This window comes from Alosa sapidissima, chromosome 19 (assembly GCF_018492685.1).
Source record: "Alosa sapidissima isolate fAloSap1 chromosome 19, fAloSap1.pri, whole genome shotgun sequence".
Lineage (NCBI taxonomy): Eukaryota > Metazoa > Chordata > Actinopteri > Clupeiformes > Clupeidae > Alosa > Alosa sapidissima.
This window is the reverse complement of record NC_055975.1, coordinates 20,240,723-20,266,303: the sequence shown is the minus strand read 5'-3', so window position 1 is coordinate 20,266,303 and position 25,581 is coordinate 20,240,723. Positions and strand designations below refer to the sequence as shown.

The 25,581-nt window shown below is 46.7% G+C and overlaps 3 protein-coding genes and 1 long non-coding RNA gene across 7 annotated transcripts in view; 2 read left to right on the top strand and 2 right to left on the bottom strand.

The window, feature by feature from the left end:
* Positions 1 to 23,324, bottom strand: part of kiaa0586 (KIAA0586 ortholog) — a 124,393-nt gene extending 101,069 nt beyond the window's left edge. For 2 of the 4 annotated variants that reach the window (XM_042071795.1, XM_042071796.1), the window contains exons 1-10: positions 23,165 to 23,324; positions 22,465 to 22,788; positions 22,275 to 22,309; positions 22,075 to 22,144; positions 21,900 to 21,987; positions 21,557 to 21,755; positions 21,130 to 21,330; positions 20,808 to 20,967; positions 20,102 to 20,263; positions 13,882 to 14,002 (exon numbers count right to left, since the gene is read on the bottom strand). In XM_042071795.1, coding sequence (XP_041927729.1) covers positions 13,882 to 14,002; positions 20,102 to 20,263; positions 20,808 to 20,967; positions 21,130 to 21,330; positions 21,557 to 21,755; positions 21,900 to 21,987; positions 22,075 to 22,144; positions 22,275 to 22,309; positions 22,465 to 22,765 — 1,337 coding nt within the window. In that variant the 5' untranslated portion in view covers positions 22,766 to 22,788; positions 23,165 to 23,324. The remainder of the gene's footprint in view (positions 1 to 13,881; positions 14,003 to 20,101; positions 20,264 to 20,807; positions 20,968 to 21,129; positions 21,331 to 21,556; positions 21,756 to 21,899; positions 21,988 to 22,074; positions 22,145 to 22,274; positions 22,310 to 22,464; positions 22,789 to 23,164) is intronic. The other 2 variants (XM_042071797.1, XM_042071798.1) reach the window with 2 other exon arrangements.
* Positions 1,070 to 17,606, top strand: LOC121692850. Its single transcript, XR_006025363.1, has 3 exons — positions 1,070 to 1,348; positions 13,940 to 14,016; positions 14,522 to 17,606. It is a non-coding gene; the product is annotated as an uncharacterized LOC121692850 (long non-coding RNA).
* On the bottom strand, positions 7,217 to 10,407 carry irf2bpl (interferon regulatory factor 2 binding protein-like). Its single transcript, XM_042071799.1, has one exon. It carries the CDS (start codon positions 9,982 to 9,984, stop codon positions 7,981 to 7,983), a length of 2,004 nt encoding a protein of 667 aa, XP_041927733.1. The 5' UTR covers positions 9,985 to 10,407; the 3' UTR covers positions 7,217 to 7,980.
* A 365-nt stretch (positions 23,325 to 23,689) lies between the features above and the next one.
* Positions 23,690 to 25,578, top strand: timm9 (translocase of inner mitochondrial membrane 9 homolog). The gene is made up of 4 exons (XM_042071984.1): positions 23,690 to 23,917; positions 24,277 to 24,375; positions 24,468 to 24,563; positions 24,810 to 25,578. The coding sequence occupies exons 2-4, from the start codon at positions 24,337 to 24,339 to the stop codon at positions 24,942 to 24,944; spliced, it is 270 nt and encodes an 89-aa protein (XP_041927918.1). The 5' UTR covers positions 23,690 to 23,917; positions 24,277 to 24,336; the 3' UTR covers positions 24,945 to 25,578.
* Positions 25,579 to 25,581: the final 3 nt, after the last annotated feature.

Genomic DNA, 25,581 nt, shown 5'->3' with positions numbered 1-25,581 from the left:
AGACGTTTCCAGTTTTCACAGGAAAACATCCATTCACTCGTCGTCTGCAAACAGCAAGAGAGAGAGGACCTAACTGGACATCTCAAATGTCACAGACACTGGAGGCCTTAGATATGCTAATGGATCAAAAAGCATTTGCTTCAAGGACAGAGAGAGGGGGAGGGGGAGAGAGCGAGTGAGAGCGTAGCACTGCCACAGACATGGCTGTTATTCTGATGTGCATCAGCTGTTAGGTAATGGGCCAGACAGATTATGACGACCACCTTTCAGTGGCTGTTATTACAGCAATTCCCCAGACACACAGCAGCGCGGTATGACTCAAGCTATTTCCCCCCTTTTAGAGGGATACGGGACGGATTAGCCCATTGTGTGAGTGTGCGTGTGTGTGTGTGTGAGTGTGTGAGTGTGCGTGTGTGTGCTGTGTGCTGTGTGCTGTGTGTGTGGGGGGGGGGGGGGGCTGTTCATAGTTGGCTGGCGTTTTTTGCCTCACTGAGATTTGCGGAGCTGGACCCGAGTCAAATGCCAAAGAACAAAGGCAGCCCCTGATGCAGCCTCTTTTGTCTTCGTCTTACCTTTCAACGTGTCTGTGCGAGCGTGCGCGCAAACACACACACACACACACTCACACACACTCCATGCCCGCTGGTTTCATGTTCAATTCGCACAAAAGCTTCCTCTTCAAGATTGGCTCGAGGCATGGAAGTGGTTTGAAAGGACAATAAGGGGAGGTGAATAGGCCTGAAACGGCTGCGAGCGAAACAATGGCACGCAAGAGAGAGCCGAGTGAGAAATCCGCTCGGCTTCCAGATGAGCCAAAGAACACACGAGCAAACACAACACACGGCTCATTAGCGCGCGGGCTAGAAGCAGTACCGACAAGCAGCCTGCAAGAAGGTTCAAGATTCTGTCTGGAGCTTGAGATATAAATGTGTTCAAGTGGGTGTGTGTTACCATGCTGGTGTGTGTGTGTGTGTGTGCGCGTGTGTGTGTGTGTGTAAGGAGGAGAGGGGGGTAGGGGCGGGGGGCTGCTAGATGGATGAGGGCGCGCCGCGGTCGTCTGAACTGGTCGCTCCAGGAGAGCGGGAGAAAACGGAGAAGTGCAGCCTCACCAGTGGCTGATGAGCGCTGCGCTAAGATGGCTGCCAGAGGCTCGTGTAAACAACCCTGAGAATGAAAGGAGCTACATTTCTCCGGTCAGCCTGCCAACGAGCAGCAGCGCTGCGCAGCCACAAGCCCGAAGGCTTAACCCTTTGCCTCCCTTCCTCCATCTGCCTGCCTACGTATTTAAAAAACAAAAACAAAAAACGCTGTCTCTGTTCCACTGCAGAATTTTGCAAAGAATGTTGTGGTAAGTGCTCCACTTTCTGTTTATTCATGCGCTTTCTCCGAGCGAAACAAAGATCGGTGACTCCGTGACACACTGTACCGTTATACTTTTGCGAGACCGCAAGCTGAGCGCAGTCATAAATAAACACGCAGCACGTGCTTACACATTTTGCACCCTCACTGACTTTAAAACCGCCATTCTTATGTGCCACAGGGAAGAGGCACAGTACAACTGGCAGAAGAATTTTCAGAACTAACTAAGAGAGGGGCTGTCTGAAAGGGTTGAAAAACAACACAGTCCCTTTTTTCAGCTGCCGCGCAACCTCCACCCCCGTTCCACACACCCCACACACACACACACACACACACACAGACACACACACACACACACACACACACACACACACAAGCACCCCCCATGCCCAACCCCACCCCACAGTGACCTAAAGGACCTCCATTTCTGGCGGGAATCTTGAGAATAGCTGCAATAAGCTGAACCTCAGCAGGCAGGGACAGAATCCTTGAGATGCAAATAGGGACTCTGTTCCAAGACGAGAGACCTTTAAAATGGAGAGCAACACAGCCAAGAACAGGCCTCTCCTCTTCTCTCCCATTCATTTAAACAACCTGTCTTCTTTCAAAACAACACAAGAAAAATCTCCACAGCCAAACACTGCTGCCCATAGTGGAAGTATTTCCATACTTCCACTTGAAAATAAGCAGACTCGGACAATAAAGCTTTCTGGGGCCCGACTACAACTATTTTGCTGAGTCAACAAAACACAAACAATCACACCACCACCTGGACGCGTACGATACACATATGGCTGGTGAAGAATTCATGACAACTGCACACACTGTGAGGACAGATGGAAAATACATCCACCCTTGAAAAATAACGGCACGTCAAAAACACACACTGAGAAATAGAGCTGGATTGCACCCTACAATCTTTTCTTCGTGTACTTGGCAGGCAAAAAAAAAACAAAAAAAAAACAGAAGGGTGGGAATGCGAGAGGAAAAAGAACAAAAAAAAAAATCAATTCCTCTCTGCAGCTTTGAGGGGCAGGAGCGTGGAGAGAGCAGGAGAGGGAGGAGGAGGAGGAGGAGGAAGGGGGTGTGTGGGTTGGCCTGAGGCTCCATGCTTGGCTTACTCTCCGCTCTGGAATGCAGCAGATTGCATACATTAACTGTGGAGGAGGCCCGCGGCTATGGGAGATAGTGCTGACATCACCGTCTATAAATGGCTGCGCTTTGAGGCACGGTGAATGAGGGGAAAAAAAAAAAAAAAAAAAAAAAAAAAACTCACAAAATAGGGAATAACCCTTTCTGCACAACCCCTCCCCCCTCTTACTCTCTCCACTATACAGGGAGAGGGAGAGAGAGGGAGAGAGAGAGAGAGAGAGAGAGAGAGAGAGAGAGACAGAAATTGAGAGAGGGAGGGAAAAACATGCAGAAGGAGCTGAATAATACATTAGGAGTTATGAAAGCGAGCAGCGAGGAAGAGAGAATAGAAAACTGCCCTTCTTTGCTGTTTTTCGCATCTTACACCCCCCCCCAACCGTGGATGGGTGACCCCATTCTCCAGGTATTGCAAATATTCCTGTGTGAACAGGACCCGGTGAAAACAAAAACGCTTATCGCAGAGCGTTCCCTCTTTTAATTTCCTTATATGTGCATTTTTCTTTTCAGAATGCATAAACATGCCTCCCCCGCCCCCCCCCCTTTTTTTTTTGAATATTTGCAGTGTTTGCAAACACATGACTGAATAGCATGAATAACGGCGAATACAACAACTGAGGACAAAACTGTCCAAAACAGAAACCAGGCACTGGGTCACTGCACAGAGCCCAGTCTTAATGCAGACTCTGCAGGAGGGAAGGAAGAGAATGGCACACGCAGGGTTAACCTCCCCTTTTGTATCCGCACATTCCTGAATAAATGATGTTTTGAAAGAGGCTGGTTACCAGGGGCAACGGCGGGTCTCGGCTGTGGCACTGCAGAGTAACCTTTGGAGTGGCTGTATTTTTATCCGCTGGAAATTTCTCCCGCCAAGAAGCGAGGGAGGGAGGGAGGGGGTGTGTGGTTGAGAGGGGGGGGGGGGTAGCGGCGGCGGGGGTGGCTTCCCCTGGTCAGTGAGGACGAGGGGAGGAAGGGAGGGGGGTTAGCAGGCTGGCTGCAGTGATTTCACCACGACAACAGCTTAGTTGATGCAAGCCTCTGTTTGTGTCTGTGTGTGTGTGTCCGTGTGTGTGTGTGTGTGTGTGTGTGTGTGTGTGTTGTGCTTGTGTGGTTAAAGTGGGCACAAGAATGCTGAACTGTTACAATAAATCAGTCTGTTACAGTGTGACACATAAATAAAACGGGAAGAGAAACTGGTGTGTCAAATGAGGTCATCTGTTTTGCCACTTTCATAATTCATAACCCATCAAATGGGGGACTGTTTATAACTTAGTATAGCATGGAATTGAGTAGTTGCTGATATTGCTTGTGCAAACTTAGATATATTCAGTCTAAAACAATAAAGACTGTGTTGCGATCACCGAGTAGGTGAACCTCCCTCTTTACCCGGTTCTGTTTACAGCCTCGTGTGTGTTCCCCGATCAGCAGGCAGTGGCTCTCTCTCATTCTTTACTCCACTCTTCCATTTTCTTCACCGCCTTTGATGGCATCCGTCGCCTCAAATGCCATCTGATCCCCCTCCACTCCAGATAACCCCACCACCACCACCACCACCACCACCACCACCACACAAGAGCCTGCACCGGAGCCACGCTAAAAGTATCAGGCTGTGACCTGCAGCTCAATGGCACTCGCTAGTCCGACCCAAAGACTCATAATATCACCTCCTGCGGTGTTAAGAGCTAGCGACTGTTGAGCAAAAAAAAAAAAAGCCGCTCCGAAAAGTGTCAGCCTCAGGCGTTGAAGCAACAAACCCCGTCGCCACCCCACCCACCCGAGGCTTACCAGCGAGGAGGTGGAGGTGGAGGAGGAGGGCGTGACTGATGTGTGGGATTCACATTCCGAGCACGCAAACGAGAGAATGAGAGAGGGATTGGAGGGATGGGAGAATAAACAGGAAGAATAACTACCCTCCCTCCATCTTATCCTCCTCTCCTCTCTCTGCCCCCCTCCCCAAAGTGCTTTCTCAGGGGTGTCTGTGAGTCTCTTTAGCATGCAGGCTGCAACCTGAAACCCAAAGTGAGTGGGGAGTTAGCCAAGGGCACCTTAACCATTGTCTTCTTTTAGCATGACAATAGCGGCCGTCTCAGTTGGAAAGAAAAAACAACAAACAAGTGCAGTCCAAAGGCAACACCTGGCTTTTATGACAACATACCGCCACTCCCGGCAAACCATTATCATGTTTCTGCTGACCACCATCTCTAGGCAATTCACTGAAATGTTTGGCCCGTCAACTAGAAAGACGCTAACAAAGGACACGAGAGGACGGTGGAGGTTGACAGTCGAGACGTTAGCAAAGCAGATAACTCCACTTCACGCCTGCTGAGTGGGTAATCTGAGCATTAAGCAAATCAAAAGGCAATGGGAGATCCGAAAAACATCAAGCCAATACTGGGCCCAGAGGAGGGGTGGGGGTTAGCTCCTTTCTGGGGGCCAAGCCATCCGGGCCTCGGTTAGCGCCAGGAGCAGTCAGACTGACAGGAAAAATGAGTCCTCTGTACAGACTCAGCACTTCTGCACCAAATCCAATCTCTCTCTCTCTCTCTCTCTCTGCCTCTTGTTCAGCCTCTATCGTTCTCTGATGTGAGCTCAATTACTCTAACCAAGCCATTACATTCCCTCAGCAGTGCAGAAATCCCACGCTGAAAGACAGGCAGTACACCCCGACACAGAGCCCCGATTCTTCCAACGGACTCTTGTGAAACCAGGGAGAGCTCGGCAGTCTCAAGTTACCCCTAAAGCCCCCCCAACATTTACCCCCGCCCCCACTAAGTAATGGCGGTAAAAGGGCCGAAGAGGGAGAAAGAAAGGCATTCAGTGTGGTGCTGGACAGAAGGGGTGAATTCCAGCCTCCGTATTGATAACAACCAGACAGAGACCATTTGCCAGTGTTTCCATTTAGAGTGAAAGCAACTGCGGAAAGCACCTCGCTACAGAACCATGTGACAACAGACATGGGCACGGCGCATTACGAACGCTCTGGCCAAACAGTACTGCGTAGCACCTCCGAGCTCAATCGAAAAGGCCGGCTTATGTTGTGTTAAGGTCCACTGTGGAAATAGACAAGCTGGATTTCAGAACAAAGAGTGCGTCTATGGGGCGCAAATGTAATTACTGCAGAAGAACGAGAATGGCAGATGCCTGGCATCCTCACTGTGTGTGTGTGTGTGTGTGTGTGTGTGTGTAAAGCCAATCTGATAGTCTGGAGCGGGGCTGAACCCTGAGGGTGTGTAACAGCCTGGCACCAGGGCCGGTCTCTGACCTTAAACTCCCTTGTTATTAGGTCCCGAGGCCTTGCGTGGCTCCCCGCCATGAGAGAATTACACCACAGGCCATTTGTCTCGCCGGCCCCAGGGACCAGAGGAACATTAGCTTGACTTACGGCAACACGCATGCAGTAAACGGCTGTGTGTCTAGCCCTACCACCACCACCCCTACACAACCCACGGCTAGCAGCAGCCAATAGCAGTCGGCGTTGACGGTCATATGATGACATCTAAATGGGGACTGCTATGTATTTTCAATCACAGAGATCCAGTAGAACACATGCACAATGGCGGAAAAATGTCAGCGAGCTACTTGACTTCAGCATGTTATTATCTTTCCACAGGTCATCAAAGCTATTGTTATACTACACACGCTGCAGGCACAACCACAGGGGTTTCAATGGATAAAACTTAATTGCTATCGTTCTACCTGGTTTATACAACACAACTCTAACTTATCATGTATACATGGCTGTAAGCCATGCGTTGAAAAAGCTCTTTTTATATAATATTCACACTGGGCAAAACACATCACAAAAGATGGGGGGAACAAATATCACCCACTAAAAGATCCAACAATGGGGCTGTGATCAACCATCAATCTGATTACACAGACGCTGAAAATAATGGAGTTTTTATTTGGCTTGGGGAGCTACTGCCACCCTATTCTTTCCCAGCTGAAAGACATCTTTTTGGGACTTGTTTGCGTGACTGCTTGTGTTCTCTCAGGGGAAAAAAACAAATGCTTAGATTTTCCCCAGAAAAGTGATCTCGCACATGGTGAAAGTAATTGCTTTCCATTACAGCGCCAGCCACAGTGTCAAGGTGGGCAAGGATGTGTTTGCAAATATTGACATAAGAAGCGTGTCATACATTTTAAAAGGTAATCCGACATTTGGAGAGGGAGGGAGGAAAGGGGGGCCGAGACAGGGGTTTACATTTTAACAAACAACGATGATAACGCTCAAGCCGACATAATTTAATCTACTTCAGTCCTTTCACTGGCACATAACACGGACTGAGGCACAGAAATCTCTGCAACCCCAGATTGCACTGCGGTACGAGCATGACATACATGGCTTCACCTAATCAAAAGACGCTTTTCTACTATATAAACACTTTATTAGCAATACTGCATTGGTCTGACTGTTTACTGAGGAATGCTTGGTCTGATCAAGGCAAACAAACCTTATTGTAATGTGGCTGTTGAAAGCCACATAATAGACCATGTGCTCTCTATCTAGTGTTTATTTTGGTGTCTGAATGAAACCTCAGTTTACATATATGAGTTGCTGACTCTCTGATTCTGTCTGGTTGTATCACTGACTGTGTCCTTAAAAGATTGGCAAGTATGCATGTTAAGAGCCCCACTGATACACTTACTTCATGTTGCTTGATTTAAAATGTTAACCAATTTAGAACAAAGGGAATGCTGACAAAAGTGATATCAATGGATTTATTACAATTTACTCAGCTCCAAGGCACATTACAAGTCTTCTGTTAACTACAGAAATGTATAAACAAACAGAGCTTTTTACGTTCATGTACAGTATTTTAGCTCTACCTTTAAGCATCCGTGCATCATCAAAGCAAAAAGAAAGGAGATAATGAAAAAACACGTAGTAAAATATAGTTGTTTTGTTTTCAGACCACAAGATAAAAATGAAACATCGCCTTAGTAAATAACATATCAAAATATGAAGAGTTCAAATTAACATAAACAATGTTCCCTGTTCGTCTTGTTAACAAAATGCAAATTTGACGAACGTTCCTTGTGTCGTATTTTTTCATGTCACCATTTACTGGATTCGTTTGTTAAGTTAATCGTTTAACACACGTGTGATGTTGTGATTCATCTATAAAGAGAAGTGCATGATATTGAGTAAAAACTAAACGAAAAGGGAAAGGATAAAGATAATCTGCAGCGGTGATTGCAAAGTGCTTTCACTCCGTACCTAGACACACTGCCGTCAAAACATACGCTATGCAGTAACGTTACCCAGTCGACATATTCACCAACACAACCTCCGCCTTCAAATTAGCTGTGACATCACATAGCCTACTGTACCTTTGTTTCAAAACACTGAAATACATGGCAGAAAGAAATGCCTCTGTACACTGGACTTATTTTGTCAGTTTGAATATTCACAACATGTAATAATATACTCGACTCAATTGACGTTTCTGAGAGGAAGTATAAGCCTATCTAAGGATCTCTTTCTTTTTTTACCTTCACGTCTCCGGCTAAAATGGTTGCTATCTCACCTTGCATGAAAGCCCAAGGCACATTTGAACCTACCAGGGGGCATTTTTCTCCACTAGGGCAATACACCTCGCCAGTTGCTCCCTGTGCTTTGATGCTCTCTCGCGAGCAAGGGAAACAGAATTTATGGTTAGGGACGGATGGACACTGAACAAAGTGGGTATCTTCTAAACGTTCGTGACAAATGGTACAACACAGTGGTCCGTTATTTGCCATGGGTGAATCTGGAATGTTTTGAGGGTGGACCTGTTCCATGCCTGGATGGGCACTGGATTGAGAGGGCGCTCCGGCCAAATTAATGTCCCCATTGCGGGATGCCAGGCGACGTTGTCCTGACACAGAGGCGGGAGACACTGGGCTACTACTGTTGTGTCTAGTAGACGTAGTGGAATGAACCGAGTTGTTGTCCTTTGGAGAGTGTGCGTTACCTAAAGTGTCAGCGACCGACATGAGCGCAGCCATGGGTGACTGTCCGTTCTGGGGAGCAGACTCGGGCGGTGTTGCTCGACTTGAGTGCACTGAATGTCCCGGTCCGAGAGGTGGTGGTCCGCCGTGCGAGGCAGTGAATGATCCTGATGCCATGGTCAGTTTCATAGCTTCGCTTTGGCTAGCCATCCACTGTTGCCTCTGTTGCTCGTCGGATAACTTCAGAGCTCCCTCGGCAGAGTCGGGTTCTGGGGAGGCTTTGCGCTTACGCATGCCTGTCCTGGGCGCACTTGCTGATGGCAAGGCACGGGGGATGTTTACCAGTGCAGAGGGTAACAGCGGGCAGCTAGCATCAATGTAGGGTTGTGGCAACATTTCCGCACCCAAACTCTCTTTGAAAAAACGCACCGACTCTGGCAACAAATCGCCCAGAAGTCGCCAGTCACCAGAACCATGCTTTTTCTCATACTCCAAGTACTTAAAGCCCGAGGATAACCCCCTGCCGAAGTCTTTCATGCAGTCCTGGTACATTTGTTTGGCGACTCCAGACGCACTTGAAAATACGTTACCAGATCCAGTGGGGTATTCAATGAAGATTTTTAGCTCATAGTCCATCCCAGGTTTGGAAACAGCATCGAAAGCAAACACCCTGCCCAGGAGCGAGTGATCCTTTTTGAACCTCACATCAAAAGGGGTGCTGTTTGAGAGTGTGATCAAAGTCTCTCGCACGATCTTAGGTTTGTTGGCCCATTCTTCGGCTCTGTTCCTCAAACTTTCACTAAGTTCCGCCAGAGCCTCAGCGTTGCGCTGCTTCTCCTTCAGGTCCCTCTCTTGGTCCGTACTGGAAACGGAGCCAGGTCTTCTGCCTTGTTCCGACATGGACTGGGACGCCATGGACAGCGCGGTCCCAATGCTGGACGGCGGTGGGGCTCTGCTGGCCATGTTGTGCTGGGCTATGGCTGCAGCTGAAGGGGGGCCGTTCAGCATGGTCTGCGGGAGAAGGTTGGGAGGCACATTCATCTGACTGGGGACCGCCACAAGCCCATGGTTCCGACGCGAGTTCGGGCTCTGCCTGTTTAATTCAGGAGGTCCGTCGTCTTGTTTTGGAAAGCCATTAGGTCCACTCAGCCCATTCGGGAGCCGTCCAGCATGGGTGCTTATGCTGGAATAATCGAAACGGGACCTCTCTGTACTCAGAGAATAGCGATCAAGCCCTGCTTGCTGTTTAGAAGAGCCGTCCACATGGTTCAGCTGCACCGTTTCCTTAGCTGACATAGCCGCTTGAGTCTTCACCGTAGGCGGTGGCGCTGGTCCCGGGGATCTCCCCTCCTGGAAGCCATGAGCTCGCTTGAGATGCCGCGCAGTCTCAATAACAAACTCGATCCGATCAGCACCTTCATAGTTTACGCAACCTCTGCAGACCGGCTCCGTAAAATCCCAAATCATAGCCCACGGCATGCGGGGCAAATCACACAGATAACAAGACTGCCTCCTCGACGAGGAGACTTGTGCAGAAGACATGTTGAATGCTCCTCTTGCGAATCCTCTATCCACGTTATTCTTAAGGAAAGCCCGCTCTCCGGTTAGAAGCGCCGCGCACAAAGACAACCTGTTTTCTCGTTTCTCTTCGAACGCGTGCAATAAGCGCAGATGCTGAATCTGTTTGAATGATTAATTTTGCCTACATTACGCGCGGCTCACATTCTGTTCCTGTCTGAGTTGAAATTTTGATTGTGCGTCCACGTCTCCTCTCTCCCCTCGGAATGCCACCTGGTTGAAGCAATGACGTAGGCACCACGTTCCGCAGTTCCTTTCTGACATGCCACTTGTTGCTCTCCAAGAGCGCATGCTCCAACCACTCCCTTCCAATCTTTTGAATGGACCGACCAACACGCACCACGTTGACCACGTTTCACATCGAAAACACACACACGAAGGCTACAGTGTGGGAGCACACACACACACACACACACAGCAGTCCATGCCTTCCGAGGGGATACATCTCTTGCAGTGTCAAATGGACGCAGCTTCACTTGGTGTTGTATTACACGCCTGAAGCACGAAAAACTATTTTACCGACGTATGCATTTTTGGTGAGTGTCATGAACATGAATTGCTTACATCAGCAATATTTTTCAAGTTTTATACTGAACTAATGTAGGCCTATTCTCAACTTCCTAATTCCCCCCTATTTTTTTCATCTCTGTTAAGTCTTCAAATATAAAAAGACACACATATCTGACAAAATGAAAATGTGGCTGATACAAAATTAAAAATAAAATTGTACATATTGTAATATTTTTAGGACCTATACAAGAAACATACTAACTAGTTATGTAATAATGAGAACAGGATATTTTGAACAGCATTTTACACCTCTTAATTTGCAAACAGTGCCCCATCAAAAGTACTACACTGTCAAAAACCTAACCAGTCATTCTTCCGAGCGGGGGTGGTGCAGCGAGAAAGGGTTCACCCTCTAGCAGAATGTTTATCCAAAGCAGGGAGCCAAGAGCACTCAGCCCTACCCCCGTCCCTCACTCTCACACCCCACCCCACACCACCCTCTCAGACTGACGACACCCCCCCCCCCCCTCCCTGATTAACAACACCCTGTGGGCAGAGCCAGATTCTCCCGTTATACAACTGAGAACGGGTGGAAAAACAGGGCCAGGGAGAAGGGGGAAGGGGAGGGAGAGAGCGGGAGAAAGCGAGGGCAAGGAAAGCCATTTATTGCAGTCTCCACATACCGCTGGCTCTGAGCTGAGCTGTGTGCTCTATCCAAGCAGAGAGAGAGCGAGAGAGAGAAAGTTGAGAGCACTGCATGGCGCTGGCCAAGTCTGCCCCCCCCCCCCCCATCCCACCCTGTTCGATCCACGCTTTAACAATGTTGCATTCAATGCACCAGCGAGGAGTCCACATTTACATGTAGCTGCTGCAGACACACACAGATACCAACACCAGCTCACAAATGCCTGCTTTGGAGACAAACATCGATGATATTTCCCCAAGCGGTCAGTCCTGCCCTCACTACGCACTTTCTCTGCCTTTGCAAATCTGCATGAAGCATCCGGGGAATCCACAGAGTGGCCGACTCTGGAACAGATCATAACAAGATTCTTTTCGGTTCGAGCTGAAACCCGTATATTTAATAGTGGCCACTGAACATACGTACAAGTACAAAACACGCACTGACATTTCCAGTTTCTCAGTATTGCATTAAAAAAACATTGTACTACACTACACCAAACTACAACCACACAATACTGTGCAATATTAATGTGGCTGCAGCAGAGGATATGCATGTGTTGGGATTTGTGGGGGGTTACATTTTTTTGCTTCAGTGTCAATGGAGGACTGGTCAGTCTGCAGGGCATGGAGTCAGCTAAGACGGCAGACAATCCACTCTCTATTCTCCCTCCAAGCTTGTGACTCCAGCAGGAAAATGAAGCAGACACCCTTTTCGTCGGGGCACAGAATTAACACAGTGTGGAAGAAGGGAAAAAAGTGTGTGTGTGACAGAGAGAAGAGGGCTGTTTGTACCAACTATGCCCATCCTAATAATAGAATGTCACTTGACTTGTATTTGGCCCCGCAAATGAAAGGCTTTTCAGAAGAGTCCTGCAAAGCGGCCCTGTACTCAGGAGCCCTGCACATGTGGACCTGGTTTAAGTTAGGAGTGTCTCGGAGGCCAGCGGCCACTGTGAGGAAACCACGATTTGGCTCACCAGCAACACAGCACTGCCATTCTTACATCTAATTGGACAATGAAAGTCACACAGAGCAAACTTAATAACATTACGAGCCTCTCGAGTGGAAAGAAATAGTGCCATCTTGTGTTTTAATTTGCGGGCTTAACGCACTGCAATGCAAGGAAAGATTCTGTCATTGCGGAAGAAAAACAACTCCCTACTGCCTTGTGTGCCCCCCCCCCCCCCCACTTTTTTTTCTAGTCATCGAGCTGAAAAATACCCTGTTTCTCCTAGACACTCAATCGCAAGGGTTAACTTTTTAGCTTCCGCTAAGCGCTTGGCAGGCTGCCAGCGCAAGGCATGCTGGGAAGCGGTGCGGCTTGCCAAGTACAAACTGCCAACATTAAGCAGGCCTGACAGCGCCTCTCCTCCTCTCCCTCTGGCAGCGGTTCAAAGTGCTCTTTCATTTGAGACGCTGGCAAGCTGCCATATGCATGCAGATTTACTTTAGCCCCCCTACTCTCTCTCTCTCTCTCTCTCTCTCTCAAAGATGGAGCTGATAAATGCCATCACGGTTGCCATGGGGATAAGAGTGGCCTTGTGAATTACTGCCCTGTCTTTCCTCCTGCGTCTCCTTATATGTTAATATCCCTCGCGCCAAGCCAAGCCCGGCCTCTTGATGAAACTGCATATGTATGGCTCGCCGCTTCTACCCTCCCTCCTCCCTCCTCCCTCGCTCGCTCCTCCCTCCTCCCTCGCTCCCCGTCTCCCTTTCTCTGCCTCCCTCAGCTGTTTTTGTACCTGTGGGGATAACGAAATGTGTTAACCCTTTCAGCTGACAGCCAGCCAACGTGTTTTAACCGTATTAGGTCTCAATGGTAAAGGGAAATCAGGTCAGCATGCTGTAAATGAGAATTACAGCGAAACGGCAATGACAAGTACAGATTGCTTCATGTTGACATGTTGCTTCAAACGATGCTAGCTGTTTGTAAATCAATCGAAAGCAAATGAGTGCATCATGTTGCACAGCTAGGACGGCCTCTGCATAGATGCTTATAAGAAGAAAAATCCTGCTCTGCGTCACATACAGTTCTGGCTGACATTAGCTACAGGGTTGGTTTGATATGCTGCTGGCTAGGTCATATATTATTATGATTATCATTATTATCGTTGTTGTGTACTCAAATTGTCAGTAATTTCATGAAAGTTCCTGCATACTCATTTATAAAAAAAAAATAGAAGTCAGAGACAATATCATCACAGATAATATGGACAATATTGGAGACAGTACTGGCTTTCAGCCTTCAGCTTTTCAGCCTGCTGTTGTTGTCTGTAGCCCTGTCAAAAGCACGAGTGGAAATGGTTAGGGAATGCAGCCATCCGAGGGCTGTCATTTGTGTAGTGCGCATAGAGAAGTCATTTTGTCATTTTGACATTGAGATTTCTACGAGCAATGGTCTCAGTGGGCTTTTGTCACGTCAAACAGGGCTATACTATGAAGGGCTTTCATAGCGCACCCTGTGTGACAGAATGCACAGAGGGGAGCTTCCTTGTGGCTCTTGAGCGTCGAATGATTTTGAAAAAATAATATTGGGTCCCTACATGATCCAGGAAAAGACAAATCTTAGATATAGTTTTTATAAAGCTCTGAAACAAAACCAATAAGTTTTGCGACATCTAACTAAATCTAGTGAAGAAAAAAAAAAATTTGGTGATTTATTATTACCTGTTTTTGTCTGTTTGGTGCTCCGCTGTTGCCATAGCAACCTGCTTTCCCCCAACAGACCGTGTGCTCCTCCCGGGAGATCGCTGGTTGTTAAGGATGTCTTCCAGAAGTCTGCCATTTCCTGCATGAAAAAAGGTGCGTGCGCACACACACATTGGCAATGAGTTTCAGACACCTGCTTCAGTCAGCAGTTCATCTTCCAGCAGTCAAAAGAAAAGTGAAGAGAGCTCTCTAACTGTCTATTCAATGTAACATAGCTTGTGTGTCTGTGTGTTCCTTGTGAAGAAAATAACTGGGTGCCTTTCTAACATGGAACTACTCTACCTTCTGGCTCAAGTCTTTAAAGATTGTTAATACAATATGCTATGGGGCAAGTTGCTGTATAGTAAGTGCAAAAACAGTGACTCTAAAGTCAGACATTTTGATTGGTTCAAACATCAACAGACAATGTCTGTTTTGCCCTTTCAAGATAGTGCTTTCTTGTCCTTTTCTTCTAATCATAGGACAAACAAAAGATTTTACATGCATGCAAACAACCATGGTAGAAAGAAATACATTTCTCATTTGAGATCACCTTCCCAGTTGTTGTTGTTTTTTTGGTCAATCTGCAATGTGTGTGTGTGTGTGTGTGTTCCAACAGATGAGGATGAGACAAGCTGCTGTGCTCACTTAAGGCATCCTCCAAAGACCCTTGGATCAGACTGCGCTGAGAAAGAACAGCCGAACATGAGCATGTTTATGTAGGCAGGGCAGAAAGATCCCTTCCCCAGGCCTCCAGAAGCCATCCAACACCAGAGACATGCAAGACGTCGGCCTCGGAGGAACGCCTCCCCACAGTGCTGCAGGAATGCAGACTAAAGGAAACTCACTATTCTACAAAACACCACCCAACACCCCACACCCCCCCCCAACCCCTTACAGTTCTTCACCAACCGCCCTAACTGCCAAAGGAGATCCTCACCAAAATCATTTCCTGCAAGTCAGGGGGGTCGGAGGCGAGAAGGGCCTCCTCCCTCTAAAACAACACAACTCTGCAGTATCGCTCAGGTCCAGTTTTTCCACTCGGCAACTCCTTGACAAACGACTATGAGGGTCCAGGAAATGTCAGGTTGAGGAAATGAGCTGGCCGTACTTTTGTGTGTGTGTATGTATACACTTTAAAAAAAAAAAAAGAATGCCTGACACTAGTATTACACAGGCCCGACAAGTTTCGTGTCTGCTCCTAACGACTCTCTAAATGCTTCCAGTAAATTGCTAACAAAACATAAATTGTTTTGGTTATAATTACATACACTGCAGATGACGTTTCAAACCATGTTGCTGAGGTCGAGAAAAGCTGGCTCACCAAAGGCATGTGTTTTTGGCCAAGGCCTAGTGAGGAAAGTGGTTAACTGGAGTGCAGCAAAATAATACCATCTGCATGCTCGCTATTTAGTGTATCCGACTCCCAGACGTATGATTTAGCCTAATTTGGTTTCAACATGAACAGTGTATTTTTCTTTTCAGTTGGCCAGCTATGGTTAGACTCTTGCATCTCACTCGTAGTCCCTCAGATATTCCAAAGATATCCTTTAAGCTATACACAAAGACAAGAACATAAACCTAGCAAACATAGCTTCAAATCATTCTGGCTGTCTGAGAGAGCTTGACTGCTGCACAGTACACAAACAGTTGTTACACAAGAGTCGTTTCCGCACGGTGGAAGTCCAGAATTCTGCTTGTGCACGACTGTTGCCGTCACACACAACAACAAAACATCTTTTTCAGCTGCTATCTGACGTCAAGCGGACGGTGTTTACATCTGGGAAACATCAGCAGGGTCGAGTGTTTTTCTCTTTGTTTTGGTTCAGGGTTTTCCCCCCCTGGCAAGACAATCAGTCCTGCCAGGACACGTTTGAAGGCAGCATGGTGGACTTTGAATGGAAATCCAGAAGAAGGGGGATGAGAGAAACACAAAATAAAACAAACACCCAAGATGAATTGAAATTATCTGCCAAACAAATGTACACGTCTGGACTGGAAAGGCTGCTATTGGTTACACGACACAGAGGCAGATTTAAAACAGGACACCCATACCAATTGGACTAAACGGATGTAACAAATATACCACCGACGCATGTGAACAGAAATAGACCAGAGCAGCAAGCAACGAGTGGCCGACGGTGCTTCGTTCATCACCGAGGGCATTAGCAATGGGAGGCTCGCCTGATAAAGCGCTCACGGTCTCTAAGGAAACGAACAAACAGCTGTAAATATGTGTTCGGGCCCTCAAATAAAAGGCTTGCCACCATCCATTACGAGGGAATACATGGCTAACCACACACACACACACACACACACAACCCTCTTGGCAGGTCAAGATGCTGGTTAATAATAAAGACTGCCATTTATTTCAGAAAGGGCATCACCACAGGGACCGGGCACCCTGGATTGCCATTACATCAGTGACTCAGGCAGATGGGCAATCAAATCACTCTCCAAAGGTTCACTAACCTTGCAGGTGCTCTGCTAGAGGTGCTTTTAAAATAAACATGAAGTGGAAAAGAATACACAGGCAGCTTTTACAACAACAACAACAACAACAACAACAACAAGAAGAGAGAAGAAAAGAAAAGAAAAGAGAAGACGTTCTGCATTCACATATCCTTGTGTGCACTGCACACAAAGAAAACCTTGCTCCATTTGATCATTGACAGACAGTCCTAAGTCAAGCCAAACATATTTTTTCAAAGCTCATTATCTCATGTGCCTGAAAGGGGTTCTCCCACATCCAGGATGGTAGATTTAGAGCTGCTTTGATCAGAACGCCAGGTGAATAACTCCTTAGCTGTGTGTGTGTGTGTGTGTGTGTGTGTGTTGGATGTTGGGGTAAACATGACTTACAGTTCCAGGCGTACGCCTGAGAATGACATCATGGCTGGGAAGATAAGAAGGTGCTGTGGGAGTGCGCTGTCTGGGATCAGGTCTCAGGCCTCCCACTGACATTCCTCGGCCTTCACCCTTAATGAGGAGAGGCCACGGGAATTCCACCGGCTGCGGGGATCGGATAGGAAAAACAATCCCTGTATTGCTCTCCCAGAGCGAGCTTCGTTTTCACGATCCCCCCCCCCCCCCCCCCCTCCCTCAGCTATGCCTGGTGGTGGCAGTGGTGACTGGCTTTCAGTTTGTTTTTTGTCTTCTCTCCCCCTTTCCCTGAGAGCTGGGAGAACACAGTGGCGCAGTGAGTGGTGTGGGGGCAGGGGTGGCGTCGGGCATGAAGATGCCCAGACACATGAGTGTCAGGCAGCAGCCCTAGGCCCACTTCAGCTTGGCACCAGACACATCTCCCACTCGCCAGGGCGTCTGAGCATGGGGGTGGACGGGAGGAGACGGTGAAGAGGGCACACAGGCGCAGACACACGGGCTCAGCCTGTGCCAGCTGAAATGGACATTAACGCTCGAGACATCCCTTTTTTTCCCAGACGAGGATTATGTCAAGGCCAGGAGTAGACTAAATACTGAACACTGAGACACATAAAATCTCGCCACACCGTATTGAATATGTTGATATTTAGTGAAATATATGTGGTGTCACACATGTGACTGGATCTTAGGTGCAATTTGTGATGCTAACTTTCCAAGATGGTATGGAGGTTGGCTCTGCATCTTTCGAGACTGGCACAGATAATGTCATAATATTTCCAACCAGAGATCTGTGGGCACAAATCCATTCAGTGGGCACTCACCCCAGCTCGGGTGCCATGCCCATCCGTGTGCCTGTCTGTGCTACATGGACTTAATGTGGCTTTGATGTGCTTGAGGAACAACAGCACGGGAACTAAAAATAACCTATCCCCAAAAGAGATCGGTCTGGCAGCCCTGGAGAGAGAGAAACAGAGAACACGAGAGGCAGAGAGAGAGAGTGTGAGTGAGAGAGAGAGAGAGAGAGAGAGAGAGAGAAACTCAGAAACTCAGACCGTGGCAGAAATAGCAGGGTTGCCATGACAACCACTCTGAAGCACACCAGCGACAAAATGGAGCCCCAGACATCTTAGGCAGAAATGTCTCCTTGTTTTGCGCCGCATACAAATTTTTGTTAAGCTGAAGCATGCGCCCACCCACCCACACACACGTATACAAACAAAAATATCGGCCACTGACATTTTCTGTATCTGTGCCATTTACTCAAATCCCTACGTAGCAAATAACAACAACAACAACATTAAACTCTCATCTTTCTCCCTAATATTTTCCATGTTGTTTATTTTAGTGAAAACTCTCCATGCTGTTCACGCAGAAAGATATACAAAGGATGTTTTTATAAGCCTATCTGCAGCTTTTGTGAGAGACACACTCCCCCGATGCACCTATAAATACACCCACACTGTGAACACACACACACACACACACACACACACGTGAAAGGAGATGGCAAGGTTGCAGGCGAAGCTGTAATTAACTCTGTGCACTCCCACACACATTCGTCATCCTGCAGCAGAGGCTGACGGGCGGGCGTGCGTGCGGGCGGGCGGGCGGCAGCGGAGGCAGCTACGGCCGGGCACCTCTGGGAACGCACAGCACTCCCAGCCTGCTGTGGGAGATCAGCCGCAGGGCACTGGCCCAGGCAGGCAGATGAGGGAGGGAGGGAGGGAGGGATGAGGGTGGGGGTGGGGGTGGGGGGAGGTGATGAGGTGGAGGGGTTGGTGATAGGTGATGGAGATAGATGGTGGTGGAGCAAACGAATAAAGAACAGACATCTGCATGCTACGTTTACGAGCTCACGAGATGAGCTCACGTCCTGATGGGCGAGTTATTCATTGTGCAAGTCACCTGATGAGAGGAGAGAGGTTTCTGCCTACAGATTACTGGGGGCGTGGGGGTGGGGAGATCATCAGTGACCTTTCACCCTGTAGCAGTGAGCAATGGCCCTTAATTAAACCCCCAGCCCTGGGCTGGCCAAAGGAAGAGGAGGAGAGGAGGAGAACAGAGAGGGAGGATGGAGGGGGGGTGGGGGGGTTGGGGGTTGCACAGGATGAGAGAAAATGCCAGAAGAAATCTCCATGGCAGGATTCGTCCCCTGCGGAACACTGGCTGCTGTGTAGGGGAGTCTCGCATTGTTGTTGGGTCTGTTTCCAATTCTAGGCCACTGATGGCATGTGAGATCCCCCCCCCCCCCTCCCTTTCTTTTACAGAAGGCTCTCAAACCAGATGATGCCGCCATCTTATGTTATTCCACGCTGGCGGACACCTTTATTGAACCCTTTTTGGAAAGAAACGAAAACAAATAGCTTGGCTTTAATGAGTTTCGCTTGAACCTGCGTTTACACAGCTGTGCACCCGAGATGCTGCTTTTCACTGTTTTGGCTTTAACCTTAATTATCTCCACAGACAGCCAGAGGCATACAGTCGCAATCCACACAAACAAGGCCGTGTTTATACACAACGTAAGGAGAGTGTGAAACAAAAGGACAATGACTTGTTATAAGGAAGGACAAAATAAACAGTCATTCCCATTGCTGCAAGAAATATAATAGCTAGGCTGGCTGCGATAACTCCCCTTCTGATAACCCACAATTTACACCGATTTTCTCCACACTGAAACAAACACACATCTTTTTTGGCAAGACTGAGAGCATGTCTACAGTGTTTTGAATATCTTTTCTTCATGTAATTAGAGTGAAATATACAACTTGGAGTGACCAGGTGGAAAAATATACACAGTGAATGTGAGCATGAAACAAGACTATTTCATCTCACCTTACGGAGCACAATATGCGGTGTGTGGCCTAAGTATCTACAACGTTCCATTGCAATCTTTCTCCGAGCAATGCCTGTCATGCCCAAGTCCATTTCAGCACTCTGTTATTATTTTCTTTAAAAGTAAAATCAAGGTGCAAGTCCACTGTCATTTTTAAAAATGTCTGCAGTTCACAGAAAATCTAAATAAAACGTTATATTTTCCCGCATTGTACCCCACTCATCTCTGCCTTGCCTTTGTTTGTCTTTGGGAAAACTAGAGAGTTACGCTACTGCCCCCTAGTGGTACACCACAAATCTATCCGCACACTTGAGACACAGCTGAACACAGCACCCTTAATTCTCACATTGGCATTCACAGTACAATTCATTATGTAACGGGGATAAGTCAAATATCTCCGTCTGCATCCGTAAATGCTCCACTTTGAAGTACACAAACAAACAAGCGAGCAGCAGACAGATGCTGTGCGATGCCGTGACTAACCTTTCTCTGGACGTGACTGCTTTGATGCTTTGGGCGCGTGATGGTTTGGGGGCTGCACTCCACTGTTCCAGCGGACGGGTTTGGGAATCACCTTGCGGGGGGCTGGAGTCTCCAGAGGGCTCCGACTTTTGCCTCTTTGATCCTCCAATTGGCTGCCTGAGGCTTGAGGAAATACAAACGTTAAAAAATAAAAACAGCACTGTAAGGAATATTAAATTAGTCGGATTGCACCATCAAGGCTCTTTCAATTATTACCGTATATTTACAGAATATATATAAAATAAAGCAGCACTTCAGAGGCTGATGACTAAGAATTCAAAAGATTCACATTAACATGGGTTGAACCTCCATTGCAGCTACTCTATGGATGTTTTTTTTTTTTCTTTAGTTGTTGGAGAAGGCATAGCTTAATGGGGCCATTGATTCCCAAAGGCTTCTGTGCGCCAAGCTCATTTAACTGCCTGTGCTGCATTAATGCACTTCTGAAGTGTCACAGCAAGTCTTTCTCTTTAACCACTAAGAGAAGCTCAGAGTCAGAGTTTGGACCTCTGAGACTGGTCCTCTGTCAGCGAAATGTAATATCGCAGGTGATAGGCATGACTGAAGAACTTCCATTAGCACATCAATTAGACCAATCCTCTTCATAGCTGATACACCAATGCAAATGGAATTCTAATTTATCAGTTGATACAAATGGCTGTCTTACCTCTGAAGGCTTTGTCAGATGTATATTTGTCCACACTGGGGTTGTTTTTTGTTTGGGGTGTGTTTACCATCACAGGGGGAGCACTCACAGGCTGGGGACGCTGTGCAAGAGCCAAGGCCCTGCCTGTGACTACATCTAGAGCGGAACCCATCAGACGGTTCTTCAGGACAAAACAGAAAAAGGAGAGCTCAACAGTGTGAAGCGCCAACCACCATAACTGCGACAACATCATTCTGTTGCTACTGAGGTTGGCCACTTGTGGAGTATAACAACCGCTCGAGCTGTAAATGGCCATGTTGTGCAGCGCCGCGGCGCCTGGTACCTGCAGCTCCAGCTGTTGGTTCTGGATGAGCTCCAGGTGCTGCAGCCTCTGCTGTGTGAGGGCGCTTAGCTGCTGCTCCAGCTGGGCCACACGCTCGCTGGCGCCCCCTTCCTGCACCCTGCCGCCACCGCTGCCCATCTCCTGCAGCCGCCTCAGCTCAGACGCCACCCGCGCCATCATTGCCTCCATGTCACTTTGAGCCTACAGGGGCAGAGGGGAGGAAAGGGTGGTGGTGTGCATGTTATACGTTGTGAGTCAATTGCAAGTCGATGTCCATACAAACGTCTGCCCAATAAATAACTGTAAATGTAAACAGAAAAATGTGGATGTGTCAACAACTTTGAGACTTTGGAAAGGCAAGTAAAAGAAAGGCAAGCAAGGAAAACAAAAGAGTGACTAGATTATGGCAGGAGAAGTCCCCCCGTACCTTCATAATGGGAGCAGTGGCAGCGATAGCAGCAGCAGTAACAGCTGCAGCTGTGGTTGCAGCATGCTGGTTCTCTGTGGCAGGTAGCCAGACCTGGCTGGGCTGAGGCTGCTGACCGCTCTGCAGCTCTGGGGTCAGTGCTGCACTCTGATCCAGCAGCTTCACTTTCACCTGCCGCTTCACTGGGGCACTCTGAGATCTATGATATGGACAGCAAATTAAAAATGATTAACGTTGGGCCTGCTCGGCAACTGCTAGAGGTCAGGTGTGTCCAGATATTGTTTGTAACGTAGATACGCCACTAAAGGGCAGTCACATAAGTCTATATCTGTTCCTCGTTCACCTCTGTTTCATGGCTGCTCGAACTGCCTCCTTGCCACCAGGAGCATAGGTAGATATCACTACATCAGGTCTTGCTGCTGAAAAACATGCTTTAATTATGAAAACGTGTGAATGTAACCAACATCTTATGTCTGAGTGAATGACTACAGTCGTAATTCTCCTTCTGTGTGGCTTACCTTTGTGTCCACTGCCCCCTGCCTGGCTAACATGTGTTTGCACTTCAGGGATCTCATGCCTTCTTGGTACCTGGGATTGTACATTCAAGGGATTGGCATGACATAACCCTGACATAATATTTAATCACTTCACTCATCAAGAACTATCTGAACGCAGTGATAGTGATTGAAGGTGTAGTGCAAAAGGCAAATAAACTTACTGGAGATTCTTTTCTCACTGCTTGCATTCTGATCTCTACAGAAAAATGCAGGGGAGAACAGAGGAGGTAAAATGTGTGTTTTGCACAAAGATGCCATAGCGTCCGCAAAAAGCTAGGCAAACTAGACTTGGCACTTACATATACACATGAAAACAATCATGAAACTAGGTACTGATGAATAGGTCATCACCTTTCGAAAGGACTGGTTGCTTGCTTGCCCGGAGATCTTCAGACACTAATGGGTGCCCAACTGAACCAGAGTTAGAGGTTTCATCATTTGAAGAGGGCTGGAAGAAGTCATCAAGTTTCCTCACAGAAATCTTAATGTGCTGGCTTCCCAAACTTGAAATAGATGTAACGTTGCTCTCTTGTGTTGTTCTTTGAATGCGCCCGTTTTGCTCTTGAAGCCCAACTCTAGTTGAGCGGATTAAAATGTCTCCAGCATCGGAACTTGAAGTTGAATCGTTAAACTTTAGTTTTCTCGATGTCATCTTCGCAGCATCAGCTACGCATTCTGAAATACATCAAATCAGTACTGTCAGAGAATGTCTAATAAGCCGTAAACGGGCTCGGGTACTGTAAAAGCCTACCAACTCTGACATTTAACTATGCTAACGTTAGCTAGCATATCGTATGCATCTTTTCACCTTCTGTTAATGATTATTGAGAAGTTGGTGTCTATTCGTCCAACATTAAACAACTAACTATATATTCTGACCTCGACTGACATGATATTGAATCAGAACATATCTTTAAGATATGGATTAGATAGGTGACTGAACTGTTATTTAAATTTCCCGCCGCTAGCTAGGTAACGTTAGCTAACGATTTTTAACTGGTTGATGTTGGCCAGCCAAACGTCAACTGACAAGCAAAACTGTTAACTTTACCTGGTTAGTCCCAGAAACATGACACGCCAGCAACCAATCCATCAAAATGACATTATTCTTTGAATATTTCAGAGGTAACAAATAAATAAATGATGATATGGCATGACTGTGTTGCAGGTTAACAACTCTGAAAACACAGCAACAGTTGCTGACAACAATACTTGCTAAACTTATTCGTTGGTATATACATTGTAGCTAAAATATAGACCGCGCCCTAGTGTCGTGGCGTGAAAGGCACGGAGCTGCTCCATGTTGTGCTAAGAAAATGTAATTATTCACAGTTTGTTGGTAAATATTTATTGTATCAGTATATATCATTGAATCAAAAGCAAACACTTCCATAACCATGTCCATAAGCCACATATTAAATCGATATTTTGGGATAATGTAGAACCTTTCTTAAACTTAACAGCGGTGTCACATCGGAAGGGTTTAAGGGTAGCACACTACGAATATCTATTTGCAATTCGTTGTTTCTACTTTCGATATTAGATTATTTCTAAACTATCCTTTTTATCCTATGCCAATTTCCTTATCTTTCAAACAGAAAATATGACGTCAAATAAAATAAACGAACACACTACATGTCAAGTATATCTAAAGGACGGTGGTCTAAATGTTCACAGAATATTTTGTTGAAACTGCGTCGCCAGGAAATTGTCTGGTTTGTCTCCATTTTACACCATCACATGCATGTCCTTCGGAATCTTTAGGTGATTAGCTGTACAGGGGATTCACGACGCTTTTAAGAAGGTAATATTTTGATTTATATGTGTATGTCTATGTAGTATTACAAGTAGATACCTGTTTTTCCTCATGGTATTGTACTTTCAATGGGCAGTCATTTGTAATGTGCTTGATTTCGATACACACTGGTCTGTGCTTTGCAGTGGCTGCAGAACATGAGGCCCCCTGTGTACATTAGTAGTTAGATGACAGATAACGTTAACCTAGTTGGGTACCTACCTTAGCCAACAACATTGTTGTTAGGGGAGAAATCATGGAACATTTTTTTCATTTTGTTCCGTTTTATATCTTTTTATAGATGGGCAATCATGCACTTTGAAGTACCTTTCCTTTTCTGGTAGCTAACATTATTTTATTAATTGTAGACCTAACTAAACGCTACAGCTAATTGGATCATTCCCTGCGTGGAAACAAGACCTGTAACGATGGCAGCCCCAGTCACAGAGGCAGATCAGATGAAACAGGTTAGTATTCTGGCTGGGATCATGTCCTGTTTTTGCCCTTGAAATCCTGTGGCTCTGGCCCTGACCCTGTATCCTGCCCGCTATCCTACCAGTTTAGGGAATTCCTGGGAACCTATAACCGGCTAACAGAGAATTGCTTCATGGACTGTGTAAAGGACTTCACAACCAGGGAAGTCAAACAAGAGGAGGTAGGGCTCCTTTGCTTTATTTCCAATACTTCCATCAGAGAAGATGGGTTATTCACAGAGATTAAATTGTGGTTGTTTAGTGTGTGTAAAGTGACTGTGTTAAAATAGAATTTGTCTACTTCGTGTAATGTGGAAGCAATACCAGGTATATACTACTAAAGATAAGGGGTGTACAACAAGTATCACAATCTTAGTGACTGCATCTCAGCCTATCTTGAAGTAAAGTTTTATTAATGCATCTCCTAGACAACTTGCTCTGAAAGCTGCCTGCAGAAGTACCTGAAGATGACACAGCGGATCTCCATGCGTTTCCAGGAGTACCACATCCAGCAGAACGAAGCATTGGCTGCCAAAGCTGGTTTACTTGGGCAGCCACGGTAGAGGAGGCCGTCTCCTCTTCATAAACTCCAGAGCCTTAACATCCGCATCAGAACAGGCCAAGGTCCCTCTAGCATCTACATGGAGGAAAGATTCTCATGGATGCACAGGGTGGCCAAAACATGCCAGAAGCAGGTCACAACTGTTCTTGCGCCTAACTCGGCTTCGAAGGCTGAAGCTCACTGACTGGAGGGACTTTTGATTTCGTTGTCTGAAGACGTACTGTGGTTCTCAACCATTTGTGGCTTGACCGATGACCAGCTGGTATCATGGTCACGTCAAGGCACATTGTGAAATACATTCATATTCCATTCTATAAAAATGTGAGCAATTAAATGTCAACACCAAGAGTTGTTTTCTAATTTTCTGTTTCACCGTCAGCAGGCTTAACATGCTATGGAGGATGCCTGGTAAAATAACTTCAACACAAACTGAAAAGAGCAGTTTGTCACAGTTTTAGTAAAGGCCATGTACTGCGCACTTTTTTTTTTTTTTTTTTTAAGAATACGTATACATTTGAAGTGACCCATCATGTTAAGACCTTAAACGTCTTAATAGGTGGATGGAAATGCTGAACTGGTCAACTACTTATATTGTTTTATGGATTTCAAAAATAAAATGTCTTGCGAATCATTAACTG

Bases quoted from the DNA above. Each gene is read 5' to 3' on its own strand.
- timm9 (XM_042071984.1), top strand. From the start codon at position 24,337: ATGGCAGCCCCAGTCACAGAGGCAGATCAGATGAAACAG. The intron at 24,376-24,467 runs GTTAGTATTCTG...CTATCCTACCAG, and splicing joins AGGCAGATCAGATGAAACAG to TTTAGGGAATTCCTGGGAAC. The intron at 24,564-24,809 runs GTAGGGCTCCTT...TGCATCTCCTAG, and splicing joins GGGAAGTCAAACAAGAGGAG to ACAACTTGCTCTGAAAGCTG.
- irf2bpl (XM_042071799.1), bottom strand. From the start codon at position 9,984: ATGTCTTCTGCACAAGTCTCCTCGTCGAGGAGGCAGTCTTGTTATCTG.